Below are 23427 nucleotides of genomic sequence, written 5' to 3'. Positions count from 1 at the left end.
TCTTCCTTCAGCCTCCAGAGTTGGGGGATTACAAGCTCCTGGCACCACACCACACCTATGCGGTGCCAGTCCAGTTTTTAGGCAAGTTAGGCAAGCATTCTACCCACTGGCTCCATCCTTTGCTGGTGGTGGTGGTGGGTTTTTTTTTTTTGGTTTTTGTTTTTTTTCTTTCCGGACAGGGTTATCTTAGTCCTAGCTGACCTTGAACTCAAGACAATCCTCTTGCCTCAGCCTCTCAAGAGCTGGTTCTCAGCTGTGTGCCACTTATACCCACCCATTTTAACATTTGAAATGAAATTTTCAGAAACTGCAAGCCACGGTCGTTGTTATCACTTTATTCTGCCCCTCTGGGTGGCCCGAGGAGCCTCAGCAGCGGTCCAGAAAAACCAGCTCTGCTACCCCCAACCTCAGACCCATTCCTCTGACCTTGACCTTCAACTATGGGATGAGACCACGCCCATTTAGTCCACAGGGCAGTGATGTGGATTCAGTGTGAAAAAGGATAGGAGGGCCTAGCCCAGTGAGTGGCTCCCTGTAGAGGAAGTAGCTGTCAATGGTGGCCTTTATGATGGCTGGCCTTCGACGGGACTGGAAGGGAGTCAGAACTTGGGAACAGAGGGTGCGATTGTGTGAAGAAGAGGGTGCTCCCTGAAGACAGCAGCAAGACCCTGGCTGGCCCTGCTTCTGCTTCATTTTTTTTTGTAGTGGCGTTCACCCATCAGCCTGGGAGTAAGCGGAGGGGACCAGACCTTTCCAGGGACACAACAGATGCCAGACTTTCCCACGCCCTCCCTGGGTTTGCTGGAAACACTTTTAACCATCGTCCACTCCGTGAACTATTATCTCAAAAACACTGTTCGTGACGTGGGCTCAGAATAGATAAGGGACTGTTTATCGTTACTGCTGAAGGTAACTCGGGGGGGGGGGGGTGCGGGTGTTGTTCCTCCAGCAGTGCTGTGCTGGAGATGACCTCTTGACAGTAGCCACCGTGGGAGAAATTACATCATGGAAACAGACCAACGCCATACACAGTCCAAGACAAAATGCTGAAGCATTTACCAGCACAGTGACTGTCTCCAAGGAATTGGAAATGATGACGTGGTCAGGGACACCCCATTAAAAGGGTCAGACTGGATTCTAGTGCTGGAGACGAGGTGTGAGAGAGAGGGTGGGAGACAGCACCCTCCGTCCTAACCAGGTGATCTGGAGTAAAACCTGGGTAGTGAGGGGATTGGGGGGGGGCAGAAAGCCACTCCCATAGTGTCCTCCTGTTTGTCTGGAGAAAGACAGAAAGGAAGTCTGGAACTGGAAGAAAGAGTGGGGTGAGAGGTGGCGATGCCCACAGGCCAACACCAGGCATGGTCCTTCCTCCAGAGACCCACCTGGCCTCCAGTTCTCTCCAGTGCCACCATGGCCTCACTGGACCGGATTAATCTGTTGCTGCTGGTGGTCTTCAAAAGCTGCCATATCGGGCACCACAGACAGGCTTCTCCATCATCCAGGGCTCATGGAGGAACATAGGGTCTCCTTTATCCACAGGAGAAACTACGTTTCAAACTTCCAGTGGGTGTTGGAAACTGTGAAACTGTATACACACCATGCTTTCCCCCATAGGAGCAGATCCATGATAAAGTTCCCTTGAAAATTAAATGCTCCAAGAGACTGACATTAGTAACAGTAAAATGAAACAATTCAGGAGGGCACCGAGGAGGCAGAGGTGGGAAGACCAGAGTTCAAGGTTATCCTCAGCAACATTGTGATTTGAGACCAGTCTGGGCTACAAGCGACCTGGTCTTCAAACATCAAAATAGTAGGCCCAGTCGGTGGTGGCACACACCTTTAATCCCAGTACTTGGGAGGCAGAGGCAAGCAGATCTCTGTGAGTTCGAGGCCAGACAGATTGAGTGCCAGGCCAGGCTCCAAAACTACACAGAGAAATCCTGTCTTGAAAAACTAAAAAAAAAAACAAGAAAAACAAAAATAAACAAAACAAAACAGAACAAAAACCCCATCACAATCAGGCTGAGGAGATTGTTCAGCTGATAAAGTGCTTGCCTTTGAAGCATAGAGACCTAAGCCCAACACCTGGACCCCATGTACAAAAGCCAGGCCTGGTGTGTGTGTGTGTGTGTGTGTGTGTGTGTGTGTGTGTGTGTGTGTGTGTGTGTGGTCTGTAATCCCAGCTTGGGAAGATGTAGATAGGCAAGTCTTCGGGGCTCATCACTGGCCAACTGGTCTACCCTGATGGACAGACAAGCTCCAGGCCCATGAGAAATTCTGTCCCATAGAACAAAGTGGGGCCTTGGAGATGTCTCAGTAGATAAAGTTGCTTGCACCAAGTCTAATGACCTGAGTCTGATCTCTACATGATAGGAAAGAGCCAATTGCTGAAAGTTGTTCTCTGACCTCCACAAGCTAATAATATGGCATATTTGTGCACACCCACAAGTTAAAGTGGGGCCAGTGAGTTATAGCAAGGCCTCAAAGAAATGGGACTGGGGTGTGGCCATTTCTTCTGCCTTCCACCTCTGCCCCCCTGTTGGCCCAGAGTATCTGGAGGTTCGCCACCTATGTGGCCCATCACAGCTGCTATGAGGAGAGCCTGGGGAAGAATTTGCCATTTTCAATGGAAAATAAGTGGCGGTTACGGGCTATGATGGCTGTGTACTTTGGATCTGGATTTGCTGCTCCCTTCTTTATGGTAAGGCTCCAGCTCCTTAAAACATGAGGATATTTGATTCACCCCTTTAACAGAATGAAGATTGTTTAAGAGATGTGATCTGAAAATTGGATTAAACTCTTGCACTCTTATTACTGAATAAATTTGTAAATAAACCAATGACATAAAAAAAAAAACAAAAAACAGGGCCAGTGAGAGGGTAAAGGCACTTGCTGCCCAGCCTGAGGACCTGAGTTCCAACCCTGAGGACCTGAGTTCCAACCCGCATGGTAGAAGGAGAGAAACAACTCCCAAAAGTTGTCCTCTAACCTCCAGCAGGGCCATACACAAACACACACATGAAACAAATAAACAAAATTAATCAATCAATTAATTTAAAAAATGTGATAAATTTGTTTTAAAGGAAACAGCTCCCGAGGAACAATGCCTGAGAGAAAGTTGACCTCTGACCTCCACACACACATGTACAAACACCCACATACACGTGTACACCTGCATGAACACACGCGAACGAAAAAAACAAACAAAAAGAACCATTATAAGAATATGTGTAGTGAAAGCTACAAGCCATTTCATTTCTAGAGTGTGCCATCGTTCGGATTCCGACGCTATTGGCAGGTAGCAATCTGTGGCTGAGTGGAAGCTGCTGTGTATTCGGTCTTTGCTGGGCGTCTGTATTCTCCCAGTCTCTTCTGCCAGCCAGCTGGGCCCCGGATGCTTTCTGAGACCTGATCTTGACCCTGTTGAAGAAGTGCTGGATCCGTAGGGCAAGGGACCCGTGCCCCTAAACTCTACCCACCAGGAATGTGTATTCTTCAGCCCCCTCCGTGTGGCTGAGAGCGTAATGAGAACGGCCTCCTTGAGGTGACATCTCTCACAGCACAAGTCACTTTCAGGTAAAGTGGCTTCCTGCGGCCAGCTCATCTGGAGGCAGTAGTGTTTTCATTGATCTGCTGATGCACACATCCTGCTGAGCCGGATGGATGGACGGACGGATGGCTGTCTTCTCACTGGGTATCAAATTCCAGGAACAGCTTCAAGGCCAGACACCTCAGATGCACTCCACTGTCAGTGAGGACAGCTTTGGGTGGCAGAGGTTGGTCTGTGAAGGCCTTCCAGTAGCACAGCTGACCTCCTGCTCCTAGGAGTCCCCTGTCCCTGTACTCTGTGCCCACATAACACCTGGCACAAAGTAGGAGAGCAATAAACATGGGCCAGATGACAAATGGCGCTGGCTTAGGCAAGGGTCCCTTCCAAAATCCTGGTCTAAAAAGTTTTTAGCAAATTGAATGATGGCTACAGAAGCTAGAATCACAGATCTACAGATGAGGCCTCTAGTCAGTCTCTCCCAGATACCCTACTTTGTAACTTCTTGAAGACGTGCAGGTGGGTGACAGCAAGCTTGGGAAGGGAAGAGGAGGGGGCAGTAAAGTCCTTCGTAGTATACAAAACCTGGGTGTGAATTTAGTCATTTTAGCTGTGTGTCTTTGGATGAATTACTTGCCTTCTCTGAGCCTCCTTTTCCTTCAGTTAGAAAATGGAACTTTTAACAATGACTGTTGTGAGGCTGAATGAGATTAATGTCTGCAAAATACATTGGATGGCACAGTAGCAGTAGTCAGCACAGGTGAGTTAGCTATCTCAAAGGCAAAGAGAGGCAAACAGCCTCCTTCCAGGAAGCGGCGAAGGGAGGGCTGCCAAGCCTCCATCAATGACTGAGGCCCACTCTGCCCTTCTGTTCGCCATCTGCAGCCATCCCCGGGACTGTTGCTGTCAGAAGAAAAGCCACCAACCCAGAGAGCTTTTACATGGATGTCTTAGACACCAAACAGTCCGGTTTCCTTGAAGCAGGGAGGGAGCCACTCTTGGCTGGCTGCCACCGAGGAGGCCAAGTGCCCGTGAAGCCATCTCTCACAGACCCCAGATTACATGTGAAGTAGGCTCTCTGTTTTCCTCCCTGTCTCCTCTCTCTCTCTCTCTCCCCCTGCCTTTTTTTCTCATAAGAAAAAAACCCAGCCCATGGGTATATTTTTATATCTGCTTTTGACAAATGCTTTATCTGCCAAGATGACTCACTGGTGTGAGGGAGCAGCTTCAGTGGGGCCTCCCCAAGTCCTGAAGATGCTCGAGGGGCTACCAGGGCCCCTGTACTTGCCTGGATGCTGGCAGGACAAGACAAGGCGGCTGTGGGTAGCAAGCCCCTCGCATGTGGCTGTGCACATCAGGCACCTTCCGGAGTAAAAGGGCATTTGCTCTGGTCGGCATCAGTCAGCTTTCTGCTGTGGAACCATCTTTGTACACTGTAAATATGTATTGCTCTCGTTGTTAATGAAAAGCTGATTGGCTTGGCACGAAGAGATTGGGCGAAACAGCCTGACAGAGAGAATGCTGGGAAGAGGAAGGGCGGAGTCAGAGGAGTTGCCAGCCAGACACAGAGGGAGCAGGAGATGAACGGGCCATGCTAATAAAGGTGCCGCCACGTGGCAGAGCATAAATAAGAACTATGGGTTAATTTAAATGTAAGAGTTAGCTAGCAACAAGCCTGAGCTATTGGCCGAGCATTTACAATTACTATTAAGGCTCACTGTGGTTATTTGGAAGTGGGCTGGTGGGACAGGAAAACTCCACCTACAGCTTTCTTCATTGCTATGACAGCTGACAGAAGTGACTTAAGAGGGGGAGGAGTTTATGTCAGCTCAGGCTTCGAGGGTAAGGCCCAGCAGGGCAGGGAAGGTGTGGTGTTGGGAGCCACTCCATCTGTGGTGACAAGAGCTTGCAGCCGTTGCTTGCTCATATCTTGGTGGATCAGGAACTAGAACCAAGGCCCATCCCCAGTGACTCACTTCTGCTAGACGAGCCGTAGTCCCAAAGTTTCCAAACAAGCACCACCAACTGATGAGCCCATGCCACATTCAAACCACAACATTATAGCAAATGTCCTAGAACCTGTTAGACTTTCTGATTCCTCCAGAAGCTTCTGGCACTGTTCCAGGTCTCCATTGCTAGGTAACAAACCATCCCTAAACTTGGGGAGATCTGGAGAGACAACATGCACTTGCTTATGGTGGGGTGAGCTCTGGTCTGTTCCAAGGAGGGACCTTCACTCCTGAGGCAGCTTCCTCTCTCTTTCCTGTTGCCTCGACTTGAACAGTAGCAGGACAGGCCTGACTGGGACTGTCACCTGGAGAGCCTCCTGTCACCTTTAGGGCATGATATTCTCAGTGTCTGTGGGCTGTAAGTCCCACTGTCCCAGGGAACAAGGGAGAAGCTGTGTGGCTCCTGGTGACTGAGCCAGGGGAGTCTGAAAACACTTTCTCCTTGGACTTCATTGGCCGACACAGATAGCTAGACTCAAGGGGCTCTGTCTCTCAAAATGCAAGTGGCAATGATCTGGGCAGTAGTCTGTGCCAGCCAGACAGGAGGGAATCAGGGAACCCTCCTCCCAGACCACTTTCTTCCCCCGTGGCCCTCCCTCAGTTGGGGGACATCTGTTATCTCCAAGTTTTGTGCTTTCGGGAGCACTGCACAGGAATAGAGGAGTCTTTCTGGGTTTCAAGCTCAAAGGTCTTGAAGGCCAGCTGTGACTGTGCCTGGTGGGTGTTAGGGACTGTGGCACTCATGCCTCGTGTCTCCAGGGGGTCCCTGGCATTGAGATGGAATCACAAAGTGTGGTAAACGTGCTTGGCCCGTGGGCTCCCACCACTGACTTGAGACACTCAGTCAAAGACTTAGCTTGACTTGGTGGCAGTCTATACCTATGGAGCCCATGAGATAACTGGCTGTCCCTATGACACCTATGAGATACCTACCCAGACCTATGAGATACTAGCCATGATGCTTAATACCGATTGTTAGTTTAACTGGATCTAGAGTCATCAACGAGACAAAGCTTTTAGCATGACTGGGAGGGAGATTCTAGACTGAACCAAGAGCCAGGAGCTCCTCCCCACAGTGACACACTTCCTCTAACAAGGCCACGCCTACTTCAACAAGGCCACACCTCCTAATAGTGCCACTCCCTGTGGGCCAAGCATTCAAACACATGAGTCTGTGGGGGTCATTCCCGTTCAAACCACCACAATAACCTTGAACTCCTGATCCTTCTGCTTCTAGCTCCCACGTGATGGGATTACGGGTGTGTAGGTGTATGCTACCACTGCTGGCTAGAATTCCAGGTGGGTGCTGGGAATTGAACCTTACGCATGGCAGGCAGACACTCTACCACTAGTCTATACAACCCCCTCCGGGAGAGTTTTGGTTTTGTTTTTCTCTTTCTTTCTGAGGTAATATCTTGCTATTATAGACCAGGCTGGATTTATGCTTCTGTCTCGGCATTCTGTGTTAGGATTGTAAGATGGACCACTATACTCGGCTTCATGGACAGGTCAGGTTCAATATCCAGGGCCTGCCTCTGAGACCCACGTTTGGTGATGGCTGGAGCAGAGGCAGGAAAGAGGAGGAGACACGGTCACAGACCAGAAGCCCCACTTGTCTTCTTGTCCACCTGCTCCAGTAACCTGGAAAAGGCCTGGGAAGATCCCTGCTCTTATAATAAATAAGTGTTTGGACAGAATTCTTCTTCGTTAGTTGGGAGTACTGGTGCATATCCATAGTCCCGGCTACTCAGGAGCCTGAGGCCGGAATGATCACTTGAACCCAGAAGTTCAAGGCCAACCCAGGCAATGTAGTAAGACAATGTCTCAAGACAAATATGTTTCTCTTCATTTGGAGAGAGGAATGGTACCTAAAGTAGAAAAAGAAAATCATAGCTGGGACTTTCCAGCCGGGGTCTAATTCTAGCAGAGCCACCTTCCAGATGCTCGATGCTACACGGGTTACTTGGCTTCTCTCTTAGCCTGTTCCTGCGTCCATTCAGAGGCTGGTAGCCTTTTCTAAGATTCTTTGTACATCAAACAATAGGAAAGGGTCTGGCACATGGTAGCACCGTAATACATGTCTATTTCTGTCCCAGCTTTTGAAATATCGTCTTCCCCAAACAGCGCCCAAAGTTTACCATTCCTCCTCTGGAACTTGGGTTTAGAGAATACAGTGTGCCTGTGCACAACTGCTGTGGGCTGGAATGCCTTGTGTGCGGAGAAGCAGGGTGTAGTCCGACTTCCTTTTGGGACCACCAGCCCGCAAATAATGACAGAACTTATTGATTATGAGAGCTTGGCCTTTAGCTTAGGGCTTGTTCCCAACTAGCTCTTATAACTTATATTAACCTGTTTCTAATAATCTATGTTCTGCCCCATGGCTTTTTACTTCTACCTCCTCTGCATCTCACTGGTGTCTCTGACTCACCCTGAGCTCCTCTCTCTGCCCAGAAGTCCCGCCTATTTTTTCCTGCCTAGCTATTGGCCATTCGGCTCTTTATTAAACCAATCATGAGGCACCTTAAGGACACATCGTCACAGTGTACGAAATGATTATCCCATCACAGCATGGAGGTACAAATGGGGCTCCGGGTGTCTCGATGCAGGGGCACCCAGAACCCTCCAGCATCGGGGGTGCACACCTCCCTTTTCACTCCCCGGAATGGATTAAGCCTGAGCAGATCAGCAGCTCAGCCTCATCCAGAAAAATCAATAGGGCTTCCCTGTGTTGTGCAATGTGCAAGTTCCTGAAAAGTCAGAGCTAAATCAACCTCCCCTCCAACTCAACCAGTCCTGAGCACCAGGTGTCAACTTAGCACTCTGCTGAGGCTCTGCGGGACAAGTGCTCACACTCACACCCCTACCCCAAATCAGCGATGATTCTGGCTTCTGCCTCACATTGCCAGTGTACCAGGGGAGTTGGCAAGTAACACCATGTGGCAGACGTTGTTACAGAGCCAACATCACCATTTAACCGGGAAGAATTACTTCCTGCTTGCATCCTATAAGAGAAGAATTACTTCTATTCATTGTCTTGGGTTTTCATGCAAAGGCCTTTTGAGTTCTGGCCTATGGCAAGCCTTAATAATCCCGGTCACCTCATGTTCACGTACAAGCCAATTACCCTAAAGCACTTTTCATAATTGTATCTATTTCTTTCCCTTGCAGGGAAAGAAAAGCAAATCTTTCTTATACCCTTTTCATAGGTGAGGCAATCAAGGTACAAAAGGAGCAGTTGGCTTGTCTGGTCAGGGCCTGAGAAGCCGGAGGCAAGTTCAGTCCAGACTTGGCATCAAAGAAAGCCTCAGGACCAAATCAAGACAACCTCTCTCCCTTGTCTCCTGTCCTACCAGATGGCGGCTCGCTCAGCCAGTGGTATGTGTGTCCACTCCTGCACACATAGCTTCAGAGCTTAAGTTCCTGCTTTCTTGGGCCATCTACAGCCTGTTGTCTTCCATGTGCCGTGGAGTCTCCAGCCCTGTCCCTGCCTGAATGTTGTTTTTTTTTTTCCCCCCCCACAGTCTCTTGTCGCTTGCAGTCCCTGTGGGTGACCCACAATCCATGGCCACTTGTGGGACCCCTCTTAAGTGAGAGATCTTGAGCTGCCACTAGAGTGAGTAAGGTTTGACCTCCCTTTCCTGGGAGCGCAGCTCAGTGGGAAGCACCACAGAAGGTGTGACTTCGTTGCACTTGGATGCCGTTCACACCTCCTCACTGCAGGTGCTGGGGATGAGTGGGAGCCCATTAGCTTGGCAGAGGGAGAAGAAAGAGTCCGGTGGGAGGGGCTGTTAGGGGCAACTGTGCAGAGGTGTGAATTGGCAGGTGTGTTTGGGGCCCTGCCAGGACCTGGCACGGGTAGGACAGGAGACCAGGAGACGAGAAAGACAGTCTTGAGAATGAAGCCGGACCTGAATGAAGGTCTACTTTTCTAGTCTGGGGTGTGGATTTTCTCTGAGTCCTTCAGGGGCAGGCCAGGGCTTGATGTGATCAGGTTTACGTTTCACCAGGTATAGTTGTGCATTTGAAAAAAAAAAAATGAATTAAGGGAATAGAGGGCAGCTTGACTTTGTGTGTGCACCTGTAACCGCAGCACTTAGTAGGTACCCCGACACATAGTAGGTATTTGCTGTTGTCTGAAAGGGTGGTTTCATGGCTCAGAAGCTCACTGTAGGAATCCAGCATACAGCCTTGCACTAAGTTGGGGGGCAGGCAGAGAAAGAGAAGGGGCTACACAAGGAAACAGACTCCAGGTCAACGAGTTTGCTACAAAGAATTTAATAGGGGGAACTGGTTCCAAAGGTATTGGAAAAGCAGGAATAAAACAGAACAAAGCATAGGGCTGAGGGTGACTCAGAATTTAACAACAGGAAGTCACTGTCACTCGAGGACTAGGAGACAAGGTGGTATCACCTGATCCCAGGAGCCAGAATCCTTACAGTGAGCTGGGCTTATGAAGAGAGGGTGCCATGGACTGGGGTCCCCAGGAGCTACTCATTTGGAAATGAGAAACAGAAGGCAGGAAGTGGAAGGCAGGGAAGGAGCTGGATGGGGCAGGAGGAGTAGCTGGGGCAGGAGGAGTAGCTGGGGCAGGAGGAGTAGCTGGGCTCACTGCAATCTAAGAAGAATTCCATGGCCTCCAGCTGGGGGCTTGGAAACTGGAAATGCAGAGGCCCTGGCAAGAGGACCCGGCCATCATCCTTCCACCAGAGATAGTCACTGGATGTGAGGATGGCCAGTGTGAAGATTGTCAAGGCGGTTCCCGAAAGAGCTTCTGCTATGCCCTTGCGGCAACCAGGGAGGAGAGTCCAGTCTCAAAGAGAAGGGTAGATGTGGGAAGCTCCTGGTAACTCTCCTCTGCCTCCCACCTGCTCCTGGTCTTCCAGAGGCTCCCACCAAAGTGTAGCAAGGTGTGCAAAGCGCTAAGAGAGCTCGAGAAAGTGAGTTTGTGAAGATCATCTCAGTGTTTAGCTGAGGTGTCCTGAAACAATGGTGGTCTTTGGTGATGTAAACGGGTTACGATGAACTGGCTCTGTAGAACTCAGAGATCCACCTGACTCTGCCTCCTGAGTGCTTGGATTAAAGGCCTGCACCACCACCTCCAGGTTTAGAGAAACTTTTTGTTTGTTTGTTTTTCGAGACAGGGTTTCTCTGTGTAGCTTTGGAGCCTATCCTGGCACTCGCTCTGGAGACCAGGCTGGCCTCGAACTCACAGAGATCCACCTGCCTCTGCCTCCCGAGTGCTGGGATGAAAGGCGGGCGCCACCAACGCCCGGCTGAGAAATTTCTTAAACATACTAGCTCCCAACAACCTGTGAAGATCAGCTCCCTGCCTTCCTGGGAGCTGCCCTGTCCTTCTTGGCTAGCCCTCCTGGCCAGCCACTGTTCATAGCTCTCCTCTTAACAGCTCTCCTAACCCAGGTCCAGGGTGTTGCAGATGGAGGTCCCCCTAATGGTTCCTTTCTATGCAAATTGTAGTCTCACAAATGTAGTCTCTTCGGAGACTCCTTGCGTGCTGTTAGCACTTAGCCTTGGAAGGAGACTCGGGAGACAGCCTTTCAAGGAGACACAGCAAGTTCTAGGCTTCCGTTTCTTTCTTGGGGCAAAAAGTAACCCTGTGAAGTGAGCACAGAACCAAAGTGTAGCAAGGTGTGCAAAGCGCTAAGAACAAGGAGCCTGTTCCCCCCACCCCATCCCAGCATTACCGGTTCAATTTAAGTTGTCTAATCCCCAGCGTCTAGCCCTTGGAGATGCTTAATTAGCGTTTGTTGAATGGCTGGAGAATTAATAATGAAAAGGATTTATTCTTGGGCTTGACCTGGTTTTAGAAAATTAATTATTCAGCATAAGCACAAGGATTTTGATAATAGGTATCTGTGCTGAGTGAGGATCCAGGGACTCCAAACTGACCTGGTTTGCGAAAGGGGGGGTGGGGGTGGGAGGGGACAGAAACCCTAACAACACAAAATGTGACTGCAAAGCAGCTTCCAGAGCAGGGTAAGCCAGTTCCAAGGGCACCCAACTCAGGCTGCACGAACGCGCACACGCGACCTTGTCCGGGTGCAGGTAGTGTAGTGTCTACCCCTGGCGGTGGATCCAATGACCGGTACTCCAATACCCTGGACCGCTCTGGCGCCCTAGACCCTACCTAGGGCGTGGACGGAGGCGGGAGGAGACAGGAATCTGGCGGCTGCCACGTGGGCCCCTTCCGCCAGTTCCCCACATCCTTTGTTTCCCACCGGCCGGAGCTCAGGAAGCTCTTTCTGCGAGTCACCGCGAAGGGGCGGCCCAGGAGCCTGGAGAAGAAGCTATTTCCGTGCAAATCGGGGCGGGCGAGCGGGCGAGCGGGAGGGGCGTGGAGGTGGAGGCAGAGCAGAAGGCCCAGTGTTTGCTTTTATTTCATCCAACAGAAGGTTCTATTTGTGGAAGCGAACAGACGCTGGGGATTAGAGCCGGGAGGAGGCAGGAAAAGGAAGGGGGAGAGAGAGAGAAAAAAAAAAAAGCCACACTCACTACCACGCACAGGTCTTTCCCCGGAACTACCGCGTGGGGGGGTGGGGTGGGGTGGTGGTGAATGACTGCAAATGGAATGCATCACCTTCCCTCTCGCCCCTTCCTCCGGGCTGCAGCCGCGACTCGGCGGCGCCCGCAGCTCCACCGGGAGCTCCCGGAGTGCAAGAGCCACGGGGGACGTCCCCACCGGGGCTGCAGCCAGCGGCTCCCGCCGAGCCCGGACGGAGGGGAGCCGCGCGCCGGCCGGGAGCTCGCACTCCATTGTGTTGTGTGAATGGTGCGCGCGCGCCAATCAGCGGCCGCCTCGCCCCCGCCCAGCCCCGCCCACTTCCCCGGGACCCTGACGTCACGGGAGCTTCTCCTCCGCCCCCCTCCTTCGGCTCCGGGCCGCCGAGCCCGCGGGGCCAGCGCTCGGGTGCGCGCAGCCTGCCGCCCAGCCTAGCCCCGGGGGGCGCGTGCAAGCGTGCAAGCGTGCAAGCGTGCATGCCTGCGCGCGCGCCCAAGACGGCCCCGGACGGACGGACGGACGTTCCCACCTGCGCCCAGGCGCGCGCAGTCGGGAGCATCCCCGGGCCTCCGGCCACCCCCGCTGTCCCCCGCTTCCCACTCCATCACCCCTCCTTCCCCCCCTCCCCTCCCCAGTCTCCTCCCTCCGCTCCGGTGACTGTGAGCCGGGGCGACGGGGCTGGAGTCGTCGCAGCCACCTCATTGCACAACCCGGCTTCCCAACTGTTTACACAGCCCGGCCTGTGAGTGTGTGTGTGAGTGTGTGTGTGAGTGTGAGTGTGTGTGTGTGTATACAGCGTGAGTCACCGGGAGGCGGAGGAGGTGGAGGAAAAGGAGAAGGAGCGCACAGGCCGGCATCAGTGCGGCGCACACACTCACATCCAGCCACTCTCTCTCTGAGCGCGGCTCGCACGCTCCACCGCCCGCCCGCCCGCTCGCACTCCCGGAGCGCGCAGGATCCCGAGCGGCGCGGCAAAGTTGTGCCGGCTTCTACTCCCCACTTAATTGCTTTTGGAAGTGAGTGCCTTGGCTCCGGGAAGCCACCGAGCCTGCGGAATCCGATCCTCCAGACTCCAGCGCCCCGGAACCCGGGGAAGCCGGGGAAGCCGGGCCGCCTCCCCGTCCCGGGACTCAGCCCCCAGCGTCGGCAACAATAGCGGCCCCGATCGCCGCCGCCGCCGCCCGCGAGGCGCCCAGACCTGGTGGCCGCGGGAGTCTGGGGACCCCGGGTGGCCTCCCTCCCCAGCCCGGACGCGTGGCCAGCGTGGTCCTCGTGTGGAAGACGCCGGCGTCCGGGAACGGCTGTCGTCGCGCACCTCTCGGGGACCGATCGGAGCTCCGTCTGCCAACGGCATCCCGAGGGCTGGAAGGAATCGCAGCGCCGAGCCCGGGATTTCCAAAGCCGGGGCCGCTCCGGCCAGGGCCGCGATGCGGGTCGGTCCCGTGCGCTTTGCACTCGGCGGCGCCTCGCAGCCCCGCTCGGCTCCGGCTCTGCTCTTCCCGGCCGCCCGGGCTACCCCGGCCAAACGGCTGCTGGACGCGGACGACGCGGCGGCCGTGGCGGCCAAGTGTCCGCGCCTCTCCGAGTGCTCGAGCCCCCCCGACTACCTCAGTCCCCCGGGCTCGCCCTGCAGCCCGCAGCCTCCGCCCTCCGCTCAGGGGACCGGCGGCGGCGGCAGCTGTGCGAGCGCACCCGGGCCCAGCCGCATCGCCGACTACCTGCTGCTGCCCCTAGCCGAGCGCGAGCATGTGTCCCGGGCGCTGTGCATCCACACCGGCCGCGAGCTGCGCTGCAAGGTAAGCATCCCGGGGGCCAGGGCTGCGGGCCTGGCACGAGGGCTTGGCTACCCCGGATCGCGCCCCGGCCGGAGCTTTGGGGTTGGCAGAGCCGCTAAGGAAGGGCTTTGAAAAGTCGGATCAAGAGGGCGTTTTGGTCAGCTTCGCCCCTGAGGGCTTTCCTGTGGAGTGTTCTGCTGAGGGACCCGCGGTCTAGGGCAAGTGGAGGGGTTCATCTCGGTGCTTTTTTTCTTTGGCGCTCAAGTGTGGCTAGCGCGTGGCGTCCCATTTAAGTTTGGAATTGCAATGGATTCCAGGGCCATGCCATTGCCCTGCTCTCATCCCCCCCTCCTCCCCCTGCCCTGGACGGACGCCCTGCAGTGGGTGCCTCCTCCCGGCTTGGAGCAGCTGGCAGGCTCTCAGCCGGACGTTCGCGGCACAGGCTCTGCAGACACGGTGTCCGGCTTCTACCCAGGGGGTTCTGGCTGGAACCAGAATACAGCCCACCCCAGGGAGTCGCGGGCCTGCGGGGGTTTAAGCCTGGGAGGGGCTCCAGGCCTGATTGAGAAGAGTGTTGAGGAGCTCCCAGGGGCTCTCGCTTCCACTCGCTGTAGTTTGCGTCCGCCAGTTTTTATTGCAACCTTAGGGGGAGTACAACTCCATAGGGGATGGCCCGGCTCTCCTGGAGAGCGCGGAGCCGTGGACGGTCTGTGCTTGGTGAGCGCGACGCTCACACCCTGGTCCACCGAGAGCCCCCACCGACTGCTTTCATTCCCCTGGAGTTAAGAGTGGCTCCTGGGTTTTCAGCAGCTCACCTGAACTCCCCTCTCCCCGCTTGCTGGTGCCACCTACTGTCTACTCGCGTGAAATCTCAGATGCGTGGTCAAGCCCAGAGGGGGGGAAAAAACCTTTTTTTCTTGGTGGATGAGAGCAGTTTTGGAAGAGAAACTTGTGTGGAGGGGTGGGTGGGGCGGGAGGAGAGAGCAGCAGAGGGATTCCCCCCCCCAGTTGGTACCAGAGCAGCCACCTCAGAGGTGGGGTGGGTCTGGGTCATTGTGCAACCCCTTCCAGTTCCTCCGAGCAGATAATAGCTGAATCCAGATGGTGACAGCCCGTGTGTCACCATTTCCAGTTGCGTCTAGGATATGAGTAACCGGAGTGAACAAAAGGCCCTTAAAGAGACCAGCCAGCAGCTTCTTAGAGGATTTGCCCTCCGTTCTGGGGGTGGGGCAACTAAGGTGGGGGGAGGCGTGTAAACAGATGAAAACGGCTTTTCTGAGGTGCCCATCCCCTCCTGTCGGAAGGTACACCCCAGGCTGCCTCCACCTGAGTCACAGCCATAGGAAGGTTGCTTAAGGCAGCCTTGTCAGTCTCTCCCTCCAAGTCATCAGTCCCTCTGACTAATGACATCTCTACATGTTTGCTGCCTCTGCTTCCCCTTGGAGGCAGCGAAATCGCCACATTCCTTGGCTGTGCTGAGCTGAGCCTTCTGTGTTTCATTGTTGCTTTTCACCCTTGCAGGGATGCTGGGGTCCCTTCCCTTAGCTACCTTGTAGCAAGCCTTATCTATTAGGAAGATCCAATCCACGTCAGGCTCGGCTCCCAGGAGCTGATACCAGGCCCCTAAAAGACAAAAGTATGTGTGGACCAGGGTAGGCTTTGGAAGTTGCTAGCCGGGATCCCAAGGTGTGACTTGCTTTAAGGGCATCATAGCAGCTGGAGCTGCATAAACGGCAGAGAGAATGGACTATCCAAAGGTTGAGGACCTCAGCCCAGCTTCATGTAGGACCTGGCGGGCAGCCCCTGAACTTCTGGCCCCTAAACAGGTCACTTTATCTCCGCAGGTGTTTCCCATTAAACACTACCAGGACAAAATCAGGCCTTACATCCAGCTGCCGTCGCACAGAAACATTACCGGCATCGTGGAAGTAATCCTTGGGGAGACCAAGGCCTACGTCTTCTTCGAGAAGGACTTTGGGGACATGCACTCCTATGTGCGAAGCCGGAAAAGGCTTCGGGAAGAGGAGGCCGCTCGGCTCTTCAAGCAGATAGTCTCCGCCGTTGCCCACTGCCACCAGTCGGCCATCGTGCTGGGGGACCTGAAGCTTAGGAAGTTTGTCTTCTCCACGGAGGAGAGGTGAGCAGCTGCCACAGCACCTCCTGTGGCCCTTTGGAACCAAAAAAACTGAAGGTACAGGTCATGCAGTTAGGTGCAAGCCAAACCCAAGGCTCAGGTCTTGCCTGGTTTAGTATTAAGTCATGCTTCTGGAAGTTTGTGGTCAACCTTGGTTCATTCTTTGCCCTGTTGGATGGCGAAGCCTAGAGACACCTTGGCGCTTTTGAGGATGCTGCCTAATGACAGATACACTTCTATTTCTGTCCCAGGCTCAGGCTTTCTTGTCAGGGAGGTCAGTCCAACGGGGAAAAGGTGTTCACCTGTCCTGGAAAGCACAGACTCCAAGAGGTGGTCAAATCCTGGCTTCCATCAGTGCCTGGGCTGTGCCTAGAAGACATGACAGAGCTGGTTAGGCTGTTGTGTTTGCAGAATTCCAGCCAGCCCTACCACACTGCATTCCTGCACTGTTTTAACCTTGGTACCCTCACCCCACACCCCGAAATGGTTTGCTCACATTTTCTGGTGAGATTTTAGCCATCTCATCGGCTCCATCTTCAGAAAATACCCACATTGAAGAATAAATGGAAGTTGGCTAGCACGCACCGCTAAATATAGTTCTTGGCTTACCTCATAAAGGACAAGGTGTGCTTGATAAGGGACTGAGGAGACACTAAGATTTGAAGTGGAGGTTTCACCAGGAGAACTCAGGAAGCTGTGTGAGATGCCCCACACTTCATCCTGAACACAGACCATATCTGTGGTGGGGAGAGGTAGAGTGTGGAACTGGCCTTGTTCGAGTGAGTGACTTTGTTGAATATAGTTACACAGGAGTACCCTACCTGGTCACTTTTACCTTTAACTGGGCGGGGGTGGGGGGGTGGGGGGTGTGCGAGGGTCTAGAAAGTACAGGGTTGAAGCCCTCAAAGTATGAGTTCGCGTCTGACCTTGCGCTAGCTATTGAAACATACTGATTAGCAAAGAGGAGCAAACTGTTTGCTGCGAAGAGGCGTCCAGTTCCTGGAATGTGCTTCTTTGATAATATGCTGATGCCTCTTTTTGAAACATGTGCTACACACCTCCTCGCTGGTTTTTGAAATCTGCATTGCACAGGCCGGTGTCATGGGCATAGGGTTTGGTAACCCGAGGGTTAAGCAACGGCAGGCTGACGCTATTCATGTAACCAGCACAGGTGCAGGGTTTTAGTCCTACAGGAGCCAATCAGGGGCAGACAGTGTGGGTTGAGTCATATTTTCCGTTTACAGAACCGATGGGTATTTTACATAACAGGGAGGTCACGCTGAGGACACACCGAAGTCAGTACATGTGTGCTTCACTCCAGGGAGCAGGAAGGCTGGAAAAGAGAAAAAAAATAGAGAGAGAGAGAGAGAGAGAAAGAAACCAGACCTTTGAGAGGAAAAGGAATTGACCAAATGTTTGCACGTAACTACACAAGAAGTGACTTACTGAAATAGGTCTGTTTCGGAGAAGCAGGCACCGGAAATTAGAGGTGCCCCACGTGGCCGTGGGGGTTCTAGGAGATGTGGGTGGCTGCTTCTACCTAGGGAGGGAGGCACCTGCAGCTTCGTAAGCGTTCCTTTGGCCAAAGGTCTTCTAGATTATTCTTTCCAGTTCAGTCTTGGTTTCTGTGCTTTCCTTCGCATTCTCCACTGACTTCTTCAACAGAGGTTCTCCACAAGACAGAGGCTCGTGTAGGATCTGCCTCAGTCCCTGTGTAGGGTCCCTGCAACCCTCAGATCCATCAGCCTCTTGTTTCTTCGCCTAATTTCTCTAGGTTTCAGCTAAGTGTTCTTACAGTGAGACAGCCCAATAATCACAATTGAACAACTTTCCCATTGTGGTTATTGCAGCTGGGACTCGGGTGAACGGAATTTCCTTAGTGTGGTCAGTGGTGTCAACTGGCCTGGGCAGTGTCCTGCTAAGAGACTAGTGTAGTGGCCTGTAGGAGATACAGGCCCTACCTGAGGAAGGAGGACACCTATGTTTGCTTCTCCCCTGACAGCTTTTGTAGAACATGCCAGTCTTGCTCTGAAACCAGCTCTCCATTCTGCAATGTGAACTTTGTCAATTGTGTAACCCTATTAGGATATCTCTTACAAGCCCTAGCTTCGTGAATGTTGTTTGAGACTTTGCATCATACCCCTCCGCCCCGGGCCTCTCAATACTTTGCAAATATTTATTGCAGTTTGTATTGGTTTGTGAAATCGCTGGTCTTGGGTGCTTGCAGGCCAGCGCTTACTAGACGAAGGGTAAATGGTATTCCTGCAGCCTTGGCTGTGAGTGCCTCTGGGCGCTGTTATTGGGAAGGCCTTGGTTTTCCGTTGCAGACGGTCTGAAAATAATCACTCCGTTTATTTCTCTCTCCCACAGAACCCAGCTTAGGCTGGAAAGCCTGGAAGATACACACATCATCAAGGGAGAAGATGACGCCCTCTCAGACAAGCATGGCTGCCCGGCCTATGTGAGCCCTGAGATCCTCAACACTACTGGGACCTACTCAGGGAAGGCTGCGGATGTCTGGAGCCTCGGGGTGATGCTCTATACGCTTTTGGTTGGACGATACCCCTTTCATGACTCAGACCCGAGTGCCCTTTTCTCCAAAATCCGCCGTGGACAGTTCTGCATCCCTGAGCACGTTTCTCCCAAAGCCAGGTGCCTCATCCGCAGCCTCCTGAGACGAGAACCTTCGGAGAGACTCACAGCTCCCGAGATCTTGCTCCACCCCTGGTTTGAGTATGTCTTGGAACCAGGGTACATTGACTCAGAAATGGGAACTTTGGACCAGATTGTTCCCGAATACCAAGAGGAAAATGACATTAGTTCCTTCTTGTGCTGATCCCAAAAACAACCTCAGAAACCTCGTAATTCTCACACATGGTATTTCCATTTCTGATGATGGGCAGGCCCTCTTACACGGTGCCAGCCAGATTTGGGGACAGAGCACTATTGTCCCTATGGGGCTCAGTGTGGTGCCACCTCTCTAGGCTGAGTGACTTGATTTGAGCAGCACACACTCAGATTAGCTCCTCGCCAGGGGTGTCCCCTTCTCGATGAACCGTCATGACTGTCCCAGCGTCTATCCGATACAAGGGCGCCACGTGTTTGGAAGTGGAAGCCTGTGGCCATCCCACATGGTCAGGTGTAATGAACTTGAACATTGGAATGGGAAAGGAAGCACATCGCACAGAGGCATTTTATTTAGCAAGGTGGCAAATCGGTTGAGGTGACAAACCTGCCGTCTTTGAAGGCTCCACTTGGCTGCTGCGGTTTCTCCGACCAGAAGTTTTTCTTTTTTTTAACTCTCACCCTTGCTGTGCGCTCACCTGTGACGGCTACAGTGTTGGGTGTTGGGACAGATTGAGAAGCTCCCGAGCCTGCCTGAACCCAGACTGTCCCCCAGAACTTGCCAAGACCTCCTATGCAATAGCGCCACGCCCCTCCCCCCTCCCTGGAACCTGTCCTCTGCAGCTATGAAAGCACCCGCCGGCTAATCATGGAAAAATACTGGGAGATGCAAACTCCTGGTTCAGAACCTTTGAGCTCGGTCAGACAGCGATTTTTTTTTTTTTCTTAAATTAATTTGATCACTTGGTATCTGTTAGCTCTTGAGGCGCTCATCAAATAATAGCATTTAGCCTTTACCCCTCGCCCCAGGACCATCTCCGGGTGGAACCTTTTGTGTGCGAGGACAGGGTGCTCTCTCAGGAGCATATGTGAACCGTCTTTGGGCTTCAAAGAAAGTCTTGGAAATGTCTGACATCCAGAATGAAACTGGACCCCGCCCTCCCGTGGGGTGCTGTGCCTCTGGTATCCAGGGTCTTCAGCTCCCCCTCAAGGGCTCTTTGGACCTCACCTGTTGTGTGGCTTGTGAATCCATCTTCGATGCTGGCTCTGGAGGGACAGAGTGAACCTCAGAGATGGAGCTGGAAAGGACTTTTAACATCCATCCAATGCAAATTCTACCTTCTAGCTGCAGGGAAATCCCCTGCTCCAGCTTCCACAGGTGGGAACCAGGCCTCGGCCTGAATGCCTCCGGGGATGGAAACGCGGACTTACTCCCTGACAGAAACGAAGCTTCTCGGAGAAGCTGCCAGAAGTTGCATTAAAAAAAAAAAAAAAAAAAAAAGTAAATAAAAATAACAGATGAAATAGCAGTCACTGTCTGGGACAGTGCTGAAACTAGGTGGTTTAAACGGGTAACAGAAATGCTGTGTTTTGTGAACTGGCACAGCAGCAGGCAGACATCTTCAAGGGCTATGCCTTGGCAAACTACTAACGTTGTGAGAATGCCTTGTATACCTCACGTACTGTGTACTTTATATTTGTACATACATTTTACCTTTTATACATAATGTCCGGTTGTTGTCGTTTGGCTCTGAAGCTTGTTTTGTCGTCTGTGTCTGTCTGAGGAACCTGTGTGTCCAGGGCCATGTGAAATGTGAATGATTGTTGGCCATACGACCTTGGCAGATGGTGGGACTCGGGGAGGAGCAGGGACAGGCCTCTGTTGGGGTTGTCCAGCTCTTGCATCTGTGATACGTTCCCTGGCTGAGGACTCGGGCTGGCCTGGGCATTTGCCCGGACAGCTGGAAACACTAGGTCTCCTGTGCGCGTGTGGAAAGGTGGTAGTGGCACACTGTTGGTGACTTAGAGAGAACTTTTAATAAATCTGGTTTCGTAAAGAAATGTGGTGAGTCTCCTTTGTGTGCACGCTGCCTTCCTGTAGCTGTCGCAGGCCACAATGAGATGCCCTTTGACTTTAGGTGTTTAGTGTCTCACAGAAGACGGCAGAGAGTCAGACAACTATGGTTTGGTTGCTTTTTTGACAGGGTGTTTTGTTTTGTTTGGTGGGGTTTTTTTGGTTTTTCAAGACAGGGTTTCTCTGTGGCTTTGGAGGCTGTCCTGGAACTAGCTCTTGTAGACCAGGCTTGTCTCGAACTCACAGAGATCCACCTGCCTTTGCCTCCCGAATGCTGGGATTAAAGCCATGCGCCACCACCGCCTTGCCTTTTGGCAGGGTCTTATATACTTCTGGTTGACTTGAGATTTGCTATGTAGACCAGACTGGCCTTGAACTCAGAGATTTTCTTGCCTCTGAGATGTGTGTTAGGATGCCTGCCTGGAACCTGCTTTTTATGTGTCACTGAGCATGTACACTTTGAATGAGTAGGACGTATTTGCAAATTGTCATGTTTGGAAGCTGAGACAGGCAAGTCAAGAGTTCAAGACCAGCCTGGGCTATACAGCAAGAATGTCTCTAAAACAACAGAAAGAATTCTCTGGCTTTTAGTGTTTTAAATCAGGGAAATGGAGAATTTGAGAGATGCTGTGAATACCCCAGAAGAGTGTCACAGGTTTCCAAACAGAATTTTGCTGCCTTCCTTCATACCCTTCTTGATAGAGGGTCATGTAGGTTCCAGAAGACACCGCCCCTTCAACTTTAGACCTAATTAGAGTAAGAATACTGACATTTCTTTCCACCCCTGCCCACTCTGTAAGTTTAAATATGAAAACAAGGAAAGACTGCTTAGAAAACACTGACCTGGCACAGAGTTAAGGAAGATGGCTGAGTTAGGTTCCTAGCTGCACTGTTGTCTTCAGAATCTCTTAACAAGAAGCAAATCAGACTGATTGAAACTGTAAGGGGTAGGAGGGGCTCACAAGTCTCCCAAGCTGAGGTCTTGCAGGTGGTTGGCCCCAAGCCCAGGGACAGCACAAAAAGACAGGAAGTCTGGAGGGCATCGAGAGGGCACTGATGGTAGATTTGGGAAAAAGTGGGAGTTGAATGTTATCAAAATATATGCAAGTCCCTTTATCCCAGCACTCGGGAGGCAGAGGCTGGCGGATCTCTGTGAAATCGAGGCCAGCCTGGTCTAGAGTTCCAGGACAGGCTCCAAAGCTACAAGAAACCTGGTCTTGAAAAAGAAAACAACATAAGTACATACGTATGTATGCAAGTCGGGTATGAAATTTGCAAAAGTCAGCAAAGCCGCAGGGCTGGGGAAATGGCTCTTTGAGACTAGGTACCTGCTACCAAGCCTGACAACTTTTAATTGGACCCTAGGATCCACCCTGTGAGAGAAGAGAACTGACCTGTAAGTTGTACTTGACCTCCACACACTGCTGTGTGTAGTACAAGCCACTACACCCCATGTAACGTGAATTCCCATAAAGTCAAAAACATAGAACACAAAACAGGACCTGGGTTCCCCAGGCTCTGTCCGTCCCTGCTTGACACTGCTTTCTAAGACACCCACTATGGGACACAGTGTTTCCCGGTTTTTGTTTTGAATTATTTATTTGTTTGAAGACAGGCTGCCTTCAAACCAAGTCCTGCCTCAGCCTCCCAAATGCTGGGATTACAGTGTGGGCTACCGTGCCTGGTTCATGAGATACATTTAAAAAAAAAACAAAGAGTATTTTATGCGTGAGTATTGTGTTTACACCATCCCTTTATCATCCTCCCAATTCCTCTTGCATCCTCCTCACTCTCAAATTCACAACCTTCTCTTTAACTGTTGTTAATATACGTGTGTGTGTGTGTGTGTGTGCGTGTGTGTGTGTGTGTGTGTGTGTGTGTGTGTGTGTGTGTGTGTACGTAAACACACCCTGATGAGTCCCTTTAGCAGTGCTCCTCTGTGTATGTTTAGGGCTGGCTGTTTGGGATAGGATGGACCTAGAGAGGCTGATGAGATAAAATTTTAACAACATAAGCATGAAGTCTAACTGCCTGCTTTGGGCCTACATGAGAGACTTGGCAGAAGTGCCAGGTGACACTTTTTTGTTCTTTGCTAACATTCAGCATCCTATGCTAGCGGTAACATAGGAAGGCAGACCCAGGGTATCAGAGTCATTGTAGTGCGGGTCAAGGGACTCAGGAACCACAACGAACAGAGAAAACTCAAAAAATCAGAAGCTGCCGGGCGTTGGTGGCACACGCCTTTAATCCCAGCACTCGAGAGGCAGAAGCAGGCGGATGTCTGTGAGTTCGAGACCAGCCTGGTCTCCAGAGTAAGTGCCAGGATAGGCTCCAAAGCTACAGAGAGAAATCCTGTCTCGAAAAACCAAAAAAAAAAAAAAAAAAAAAAAGTCGGAAGCCATGTGGGAGATGAGCAAACAGCTAGGATGCTGGCCGAGTGTGGTGGTACGTTCCTCTAATCCCAGCACTTGGGAGGATGAGGCAAGAGGATCAGGAGTTCAAAGTCAGCCTCGGCTACTTGCGACCCTCTACTCAACCTCCCCAAGTAAAAATCCACAAAATCAAAAACGAAACTAGGGGACGGGCTGGCCCCGGCCTCTCCATGAACAGGACCTTCAACCCTGAGCTCCCGGAGAACTCCAGATCCTGATGCTGCAATGCCTCCCGGTTCCAGTGAACCAGGCTGGCTTGGTGCAACTCCTTGGGCACACACAGAGTGAATACTTTGGACTTCCCTAGCTTTAAT

General features: G+C 52.2%; 2 protein-coding genes across 2 annotated transcripts; both read left to right on the top strand.

The window, feature by feature from the left end:
* The first annotated feature begins 1410 nt into the window (after window positions 1-1410).
* LOC100764831 (cytochrome c oxidase subunit 7C, mitochondrial-like) lies at window positions 1411-2728 on the top strand. Its single transcript, XM_035449602.1, has 2 exons — window positions 1411-1472; window positions 2488-2728. Exons 1-2 carry the CDS (start codon window positions 1411-1413, stop codon window positions 2726-2728), a joined length of 303 nt encoding a protein of 100 aa, XP_035305493.1.
* Window positions 2729-13469: 10741 nt separating this feature from the next.
* On the top strand, window positions 13470-20668 carry Trib1 (tribbles pseudokinase 1). Its single transcript, XM_027431600.2, has 3 exons — window positions 13470-13869; window positions 15693-15985; window positions 18353-20668. The coding sequence occupies exons 1-3, from the start codon at window positions 13501-13503 to the stop codon at window positions 18816-18818; spliced, it is 1128 nt and encodes a 375-aa protein (XP_027287401.1). The 5' UTR covers window positions 13470-13500; the 3' UTR covers window positions 18819-20668.
* Window positions 20669-23427: the final 2759 nt, after the last annotated feature.

This window comes from Cricetulus griseus, chromosome 10, assembly GCF_003668045.3.
Source record: "Cricetulus griseus strain 17A/GY chromosome 10, alternate assembly CriGri-PICRH-1.0, whole genome shotgun sequence".
In the NCBI taxonomy this organism is placed as follows: Eukaryota; Metazoa; Chordata; class Mammalia; order Rodentia; family Cricetidae; genus Cricetulus; species Cricetulus griseus.
The sequence above is the reverse complement of the archived record's forward strand: the minus strand, read 5'-3'. Positions and strand labels throughout refer to the sequence as shown.